The following is an 8,726-nucleotide window of genomic DNA, read 5'->3' on the forward strand; positions in this document are numbered from 1 at the left end:
TGTGCGTCGAAATGGGTCCATGAAATCCATGAAGATATTTTGACGCAAGAGGATGACATAAGTGCTTTTATAAAAGAATACAATCGTATATGTGTCATCAGTAACGGCCACGAAATGCGCTTCAAGTTTCTGCAGACGTTCCGGTTCTTCCGCTAGTAGACCGTCCCATAATATTCCGCAATACTAGTACGTCGTGCAATCTTCCACAGAAGTTAGGATACGTAAAGTTACAAAAACTTCTGGACGTCCCGAAATCATCCGCAGAAATTGTATGGAAGACGCCACAAGGTTTCCGCAAGAGATACGTTGTACATGTACATAAATTCTTACCGTGGTCACCGCGGCCGTGCGATTAACAACAGCTCACAGAACTGTGACTTACTTAGTTGGAGTTATTTACCCACATAAAGATATGGTTGTAAAGCAGTGCAAAAAGTTAGCGATAAAATCCGATGTTACAAAAATTGTGTCAGCATTTTTTATATGTATCAACGGAACACAGAAAAATACGGTAAGATATAAAGAACAACGCAAGCTAAAGGTTGGACCCGCACGTACCTCAGGTGTAAACAAACACGCATGTTAGCGGCACATTTTTTCTGTGAGTACAACTCTTCAAATTGCAATTGATATAGCCAAATATTTGATTGAAATTTGAGCGCTGTAACAAAAATAGCGAGGATCGTCTGGGATCTGGATAAAACTGAACTATAGATTATGAGATTTGATACTACATCAGCAAACAGCAGCTCCGAGATGGCCACTACAAATGAACACTTTCCCACGGTGCGTAGTCTTGATTGACAGATCTTGGCCTTTTGAAGATCGTGCCGCCGGCGCCGGACTGTCTGAAACTTTGCCTAACGCAAATTCAATCATTTTTGACAGGCAATCAGCGAAAACTGACAGCAAAAATAACCTGATACTTGTCACGTATAAACGAGGTTCTGTCACAGGCGTTTCGTGGCGAACTCCGAAACATAACTCACAAAAGACGTGTTGTTTTTCTATAAGACTAAAAGAGAGACTTGCAGTTCCAAATGTAGAACCGGCGCCGGTAAAACAAAAATTTGTGGCAACCAAACACCGAGACAAATCTCAAAGAGGGACTAGCTCATGCACAAATGAATTACGTTTGTCCACCAGCCGCGCCCATGGACAGTGACAAGACATTAACTAGCGTAAGCGGTGCCAAAATATTCCATGCAAGAAACCAAGGCTGAACTGTTGTCTGATTTATTTATTTTAACAAGTTGAAGGCAGGAGGTCCATTACAGATCAGTCAGAAACGATTTTTATTTCCCAAACAAAGGTACTTTAATCGAGAAAGTACGGTATTCATTTTCTGTCCGTCTATCTATGATAAGCAACTGGGTTGACGGCTCGGCAAGAGAAAACGCTCATAAACTGGACCTTATTAACATAATTTATGAAATGTTTTTATTTATTGAATTACTCTGATAATAAACATGTTTTGTGAACGGGTTTGGCGTACGATGAAATATACGCAATTGTTATTGTCAAAATCACTTAAATCAGTTTCTTTTTATACAGTTTTGTGAAAAAGATGTAATGTTTTTATTTCAATAACCACATACAAAGTACGCAAGCGTAGACAACTATATGCATGAGTGGTGTTCACACCCACTTGTGCTCGGGACCTCATTAACATAATTTATGAAATGTTTTTATTTATTGAATTGCTCTGATAATAAACATGTTTTGTGTACGGGTTTGGCGCACGATGAAATATACGCAATTGTTCTTGTCCAAATCACTAAAATCAGTTTCTTTATGTACAGCTTTGTGAAAAAGATATAATTTGGCCACTTTAAGAACCACATTCTGAAGTATGCAAGCATAGACAACCTTCTGCATGAATTGTTTTTATAACTCATATTAGGTCGGCACTTGACAGTTAGGAATCACGAAACCCGTACCATCTGGCGCACAGCGTCAGCAGGCATTCACGCTGATGAAGTAAAGCCGAAGCGTGATGTCTGCCCTGTGGGTGGTTGGAATCTTGACATAATCTTGACATAATCGCCTTGATCGCCCGCAAGGTGCTAGGGGAAGAGCCTTCGGGCCCACCCTGTCTATCATCAACCTCCTTGATCTCAGGGAGCTTTCGAGCTTGCCTGGTTTGGTCCAAGGGTCTACATATATATATATATACCGGCTATCCCAGCGTGATGCCGGTAGGCAAGTTTTATACTTTTGACTTGATTCCGTTTCGGCAAGTGTTTCCAAAGGAAGTTGGGACTTCGGAATTCGTTTTGTTTTTCTACCCCAACAAAATGGTAACCATATATTTTGCCCTTCAAAATAATGTCGCACCAAGGGCTCGAACCCACACTTTCTGGTTTCAAAGTGATCGTCTGAAGTTTCCCTTTTCTTTATTTATTCATATTCTTAACGCTACCGCTGAGAAAACAAACTCTGCTTTCATTCTATAACATTTAGCACGTAGAAATGTGGATACGCCACTCCACGCTATATAATGGAACGGATCACGTGGTTGCTTCGTATGTCAATCATTCAGTAGCCATGGTAACCAATAAAGAGGCTACACGTCACTCAGCGGCGTTGCCATGGCCACATCCAAGCGGGGAAATCCCATCTGCCATGTCTGTTACTTGTTGCCTTGGCGACCGCCATCGGAAATCTGTGGGAAAAAGAAACCGATGTGATACCGATAAATTTCGTGGAAAACCATCGGATTTATGTTGGAAATTGTTTTCCCATCGGAAGGTCATCGTTGCTGTATCGGAAAACGTTAAGTGGCCGACACAGTTCCGACGCAGTTCCACATGAACACAAACTATGATGACAATACGCAGAGTTTTCCGATACACTTCCAGTTATTAGAGACGATGTATTTCCGATACGGTTCAGATAATTCCCGATATCCCCGTGCACTGTGGTACCTAAAATGGGGGAGGGGGGTCAGATCCATGTGTAACTTTCAAAATAAGACAAAGTTAAAAGTAATTTCATGGAAGTCTGGAAGTTTGTGTTGTATGTTTTAGTGTATTTGATACTGCAATGAATTTAATAGTAGTTTCATTGAAATCTGCTGTTTGTGTTGCATGTTTTTTATTGTATTGGATATTGCACACAAAAAATTATGAAGTACCACACAACTCATTTGATCTTAACAGCCCTCACTTTGAACACTTTAAAATTATGTTTCTTTAATTAGGTCAAGATCAAGGCCCACGAGCTCCGGGGCAAGAAGAAGGAGGAACTCCTGAAGCAGCTCAGTGAGCTGAAGGAGGAGCTGTCACAGCTGCGGGTCGCCAAGGTGACGGGCGGAGCTGCTTCCAAGCTCTCCAAGATGTGAGTAGAGTTAACGGCTTAATCATTTTTAATGGTCCAACGTCCAACCCTCGTAAGTTGGGGAACAATGGACGCTTTACTGGAGACAGACAGAGAGAGAGAGAGAGAGAGAAAGAAAGGTTATTAGATGTGATGGTGGCGGGCTGTTACATGATAAACATATAACAAGCCCACAAGCCCCCAAACTTGGTCTACAATAATGTCTATTACTTTTAATTGAAGCATACCTGCACGTAATACACAATCTGTTACTGTTCAGTTGAAGGGCTGCTAGAAGCGTAAATTTGTCGGACTTTGACTTTATTAAAGTTGTAACAGGTAGTTTGGCACAATACAATGTAGATACTAGACAGCTACCTAGCTGACATTGTAACCACATGATATACACAAAGTCGACATGAATGATCAGTTTGATTATGATAAGTCTGACTCCTTGACTTCCTCATTCTTTACCTTTACATATTTTCTTGCATTTGTAAATTCATCATGCTGAAAAGAATATTCACAAAGCAGAAAAAATGAAGGTATAAAATTACAAATACCTGTACAGATATGAGTTGTTATTCATTATAAGCATTGTTGTGATCCTCTGTATGTTGTTGCTTCAGCCGCATTGTTCGCAAGTCCATTGCCCGTGTCATGACAGTCATCCACCAGACACAGAAGGAAAACCTCCGCAAGTTCTACAAGGTACTTTACTCTTTCCTTTATCTAGTACTTCGTAGCATTAAAGAAAATGTCATACCCGTCAAAGATGACCACTCTGTATCAAAATAATCTGGTCTGTGCCAACAGGTGGTCACTATACTATCTATAGACAGGATTTTTTATGCTTGTTGAAGGGTAAATTTGTCAAAGTGACCACCAAAAAGTTGTCACAATTCTTGATGGTCATTCCATTTGTACAGGTTTGACTGTATCTGGTAGTAATGTGCTGTGTCAGGCAGCCTTCAAGTAAGCTGGTTGGAAGGCATTTTTCATCAACTATCATTAGATTTGATAGGCTTATTACCTACTCCAGATGTTGCCATGACTATATTTTTCTCCATTTTTTTCTGCAGAAGAAGAAGTACATCCCTCTGGACTTGCGCTACAAGAAGACCAGAGCGATCCGACGTGCACTAACCAAGGGCGAGAAGAACATCAAGTCCAAGAAGACACAGAAGAAGCTCCGGTTGTACCCCATGAGGAAGTATGCCGTCAAGGAGTAAAGGAGGCTACTATAGATCGGATCATTAAAAAAGTTCATAAATAGAAGTTTGTTTTGTCTGTTTGTTACAAGTTTGTTTGTAGACTGTGTTTGTATGACACTATGCAGCATAGTATGCTGCATAAACTGCAAAAGACAAGGTTTGATCCACTCACACCATGTCCCTACTTGACAAGTGCTTTCAGCATATTCTTCAAGGAAAACAATGTACAAGTGCCACAGCCAGTACATTATTTTCCATAAAAAATATGAAAAGAAAGTGCCTAGTATTTAGAAGAGTAAAGGCTACCAAAGATCAGTTATTTTGACAAATTAACCTGTTATTGTTGGTACTATTTGTTCTTGTTCCTTTCATAATCCACACATAGCTGTCCCGTGACCATTATATTCATTAGGTGGGAGGTGCCTCTGCCAAACCATCCGATCAAAGTGGCTACCCATAAATGAGCATGTCTTCTTTGGCACAAGCCAGTCAGTGCCCAGTTACTAGAAACGTCCAATATATGTTCGCTGTGTGCACATATACTTTTTGTTTTGCATTACATAACAGTGTCTTTTGTACACATGTATATTCGATCAGCATGCAGTGATACCATGGTTTCTACCCACAGTTTTGACAGTTAAATTTGGTACCTGACATGAAATTTGGATGCAGGAAGGGCTTTCCAACATTTGCATGTGCTCTTGTCTTGGTCATAAATATTGACAAGTTTACCTTATTTGGTACCTGAAAACAGTTAATGGGCCATTCACTGATTGGCTGGAAGTGGTCCTGCTCCCAATAGCTCTTTGGCTGGTTTGGCAGAGGAGCTCTGGCCTAACATGAATAAAGAGCGTGGGACGGAGATGGTGAGAATGGTTCCTTTTCAAGAGAACCGAACTGAAATTCAGCATAGAAGAAAACTGATTTAGTATTAAAACGAGGCAGTTAAAACAATTTGACTTTATTGAACACCAATGTTCAGACTTGGCATTGATTGTGTGGCAACCCAAGAAGCCTGGCCAGGGTGACGTCCTTATTAGTTTACTGGGGTTCCCGAGTTGGTAAGGGGAAATTATGGGAGGCCTGGTAAACTGGTTAGCCTCCACCAGGCCTTCCTGCGGTGTTACACATTGTATAATCATGGAAAATGAAACCCTATGGTGGCCAAAGTAGCAACTATTCTCTCTAGCTAATCTCCAGGCAGATTTACCAGTGGCATAAGATAGTATCAAAGCTGGCTAAGGAGTGTAGCTGGCCAAAGTAAGTCATCAGCCACTGGGTAGCCAAACACACTTCTAGGCCGGCTTCACTCCTTTGGCAGCTTTTGATACTATTTTATGCTACTGTAGGATCTTCTTGGAGATTGCTTCTAAACAGTGTACATGTATTTAGTCTGGCAGAGACAATAAACTACTTAGGATGGCACCCAGGTCACAGGAAGCCAGGCCTGGGTGTCCTTTCACACCCCTCCCAGGAGACCTTAACTCAACCCTCAAACAAGTTGTTGACTAACACAGATATGAAGATTTAGTTAGGCTAATGAGGCTAGCTAGGGTGACTGATCCCACAGGAGCCTGGAGAGAAAACACTGAGCTGAGAAATGTCAACATGAACTTGAAAAAGAGCCACGGCCAACATTTTTGGTGGAGTTGAAGGTTGATGGCACTTTGCCTACGTTTCTTTCATTGAAATACACTGCAGGGTTTGTGAGTTGTATAACACGAAAACTGCAGCCTGGGTTTGCGACTGGCGCCTCCCCATCTAGGAGGCTGGCTGGATGTTGGGGTAGACCACTATTATCAGAGTACAGCCTATACAGATGTGCATGAGTTCCACTAGTATTTCTAAAACATGCATAATAAGCGCACAGCCACTGTCACTACATTACACACAAAGCAAATGTCTCAAACACATTTTCATAAAATTGGTACTTTGTTTATTTTTGATCCCTGAAAATACATTGACGTTGCAGCAAGTTGGTTTTAAACAAATCACTGCACTAATAAAGATAGTCTATTCACACTCATTTCATTTTACCAGATGTGCATAAAAACTATAAAAGCTGCCTCCATAAAATCATAAGATTGTCCTTTTTAAAATACATTGGTTTATATCTCAACAAAATTCAGACAATGAGATGAGCACTGCCTCCTGAGACATCTACAGAATGAGTTAGAAGTGGTACCCTTGTATTGTTGGCAGTGTACATGCTAAATTTGGTCAGTGAATTTGTCACACACAAGGTCGACAATACAACAAATCCAACACATGCATTCAGTACAGTTCTAGTTGACCTGGGAAGCAAATACAATCTAAAATATTTCTAATAGTTATGAATTGACAATAATTTGATGAATCTAAATCTGTCAAAGTCAATGTTTGCCTCTATCTCTTCCTGGTCCTTTTTGCTGGTGGTGGTGTAGCTGTCTCCTTGTTTGGCACGACTCTGTCACAAATGTGTTCTAGAGGTTTCGGTTTGCCTCTGTTTACTGGCTGTGAACAATGCACTATTGCAACATGCCATATTGGCTTGTCTGTGTCAAAGAATGACATCTTGTCATAACCTTTAGCTGTGATTTGGTCCATGGCTTCTTGTAGCAGCTTCTTCACATCAGACCTCTTTGTCGTGTGTTTTAACTCGAAGATGTACTGGACCTGTTTTCTCGCTGTGACCACGCAGATGTCTGCACGTCCTGAGGCAGTTTGTGGCTCTGATATTGGCCTGTTGTTAGATATGTACAATGCTGTGTGGAAAATGATGTGAACATAGCCCTCTTTATCGTTTATATGTTTGGAAGCGTCATATGGGATGGATGTGACTAAGTCGGCCATTTTAGCTACAAAGTAATCAGGCTTTTCCTCGTCAAGGTCGGTAGATATGCCCAGGAATTTGTTATTGTTCCTCTGTAGCAGGTTGGGTGCCTCGCACAAGTACTGTACGTTGGGTGAGTACACGCCTTCTCCTTTCTCCAGCAGGTAGTTGTCCACTAGTCTGTACTTGAAGCTGTCCTTGATCATGTCGTCGGGGTCACAGTTTTCGTTGTACTCGTCCAGCCAGGACTTCAGGTCCCCGTCTGTGATGTCCTCGATGGCCCAGAGATCGTGCTCGTTGTTGGTTTTCTTCAGAACGTCGCTGTACTTGGCGATCATCCTGGTCAGGACGTACCAGTGCGCGTCTGTGAAGTGGTCGGTGTTGAAGCGTGGGCGTCTCTGTCCCTCCCAGTCCCCTCCCATCTCCGCCAGGTAGACCAGCCGGCCGATCGCTCCCCCCGTCGTGCGGAAGATGGCGATTAAGTCCTTGTCTGATGGTACCCAATCCGTGTCTCTGACGATCTCCCAAAGCTTGCGTATGTCACTGGGGCTCCTCAATGTATAGAGGTAGCGTTCCTTGTACTTGCTGTCGTTGAGTGAGGGGTACTGGATATACTTGTCAAGGATATCTTCGTACCCTGCGTGTTGATAGGCCAAGGCTATCACTGACCGGGTACTGCCCGTGAGCCAGCCCAGGGCGTCCCGAGACTCTCCTATCGCACACAGCTGCTTGACGAAGTTTTCCCCTTGGATTTGCTTGTCTCTGTGTTCATGTGTTTTGATGTAAGCCTCTTGCAACTCGTCTACTGCAACTATTGGTCTCTTACCAGCGGAAACTAGGAAGCTAATCATTTCATTGATGTCTCTCCGAGTGATCTGTTGTAGTTCGACGGGAAGGGAGTTGAACTTCTCCCGCAGAGGCTGGCATTTTTGTACCTCCTCATACAAGGCTTCGGAGGGAAGTTTGAGGCCACTTGAACACAAAACGTACGCTGTGATAAATCTATCGTCTAGCTTCCTCCGGACCACTTGTCGGAGAGACTCGATCAAAAACGTTTTACCGACCGACTTCCATCCCGTGAGAAGAACCCCATTGTGATTGTGCCTACCTTTGTACAACGAATAAATGGAATGAATTAAGGTGTCAACACTGGCCCGATTTCTGTCAGACACGAAGTAAGGTCCGATACTGTCTCTGGGATCGTTCTGCAGTTCTTCCCAACACTGGTAGAAACTTTCTGAGAAGCGTCTCTGGTCCGTGAAGTCGATACTCATTCTGAAAATTGTTGCCAACTCAACCCCAGCAACAGTGAACTTTGTTCTGGCAGTGGTTCAATTCTCCGCGTCCTCTGAAGGACCCTTGGCTGTTAAATCCGCATTTTT

General features: G+C 42.4%; 1 protein-coding gene across 1 annotated transcript in view; it reads left to right on the forward strand.

The window, feature by feature from the left end:
* LOC118420887 (60S ribosomal protein L35-like) overlaps nucleotides 1-4,596 on the forward strand; it is a 6,012-nt gene extending 1,416 nt beyond the window's left edge. The window contains exons 2-4 of the mRNA XM_035827946.1: nucleotides 3,203-3,339; nucleotides 3,948-4,029; nucleotides 4,401-4,596. Of these exons, the coding sequence (XP_035683839.1) occupies nucleotides 3,203-3,339; nucleotides 3,948-4,029; nucleotides 4,401-4,550 (369 nt within the window). The 3' untranslated portion in view covers nucleotides 4,551-4,596. The remainder of the gene's footprint in view (nucleotides 1-3,202; nucleotides 3,340-3,947; nucleotides 4,030-4,400) is intronic.
* Nucleotides 4,597-8,726: the final 4,130 nt, after the last annotated feature.

The sequence above is a fragment of the Branchiostoma floridae genome, chromosome 8 (genome assembly GCF_000003815.2).
Source record: "Branchiostoma floridae strain S238N-H82 chromosome 8, Bfl_VNyyK, whole genome shotgun sequence".
Classification (NCBI taxonomy): domain Eukaryota; kingdom Metazoa; phylum Chordata; class Leptocardii; order Amphioxiformes; family Branchiostomatidae; genus Branchiostoma; species Branchiostoma floridae.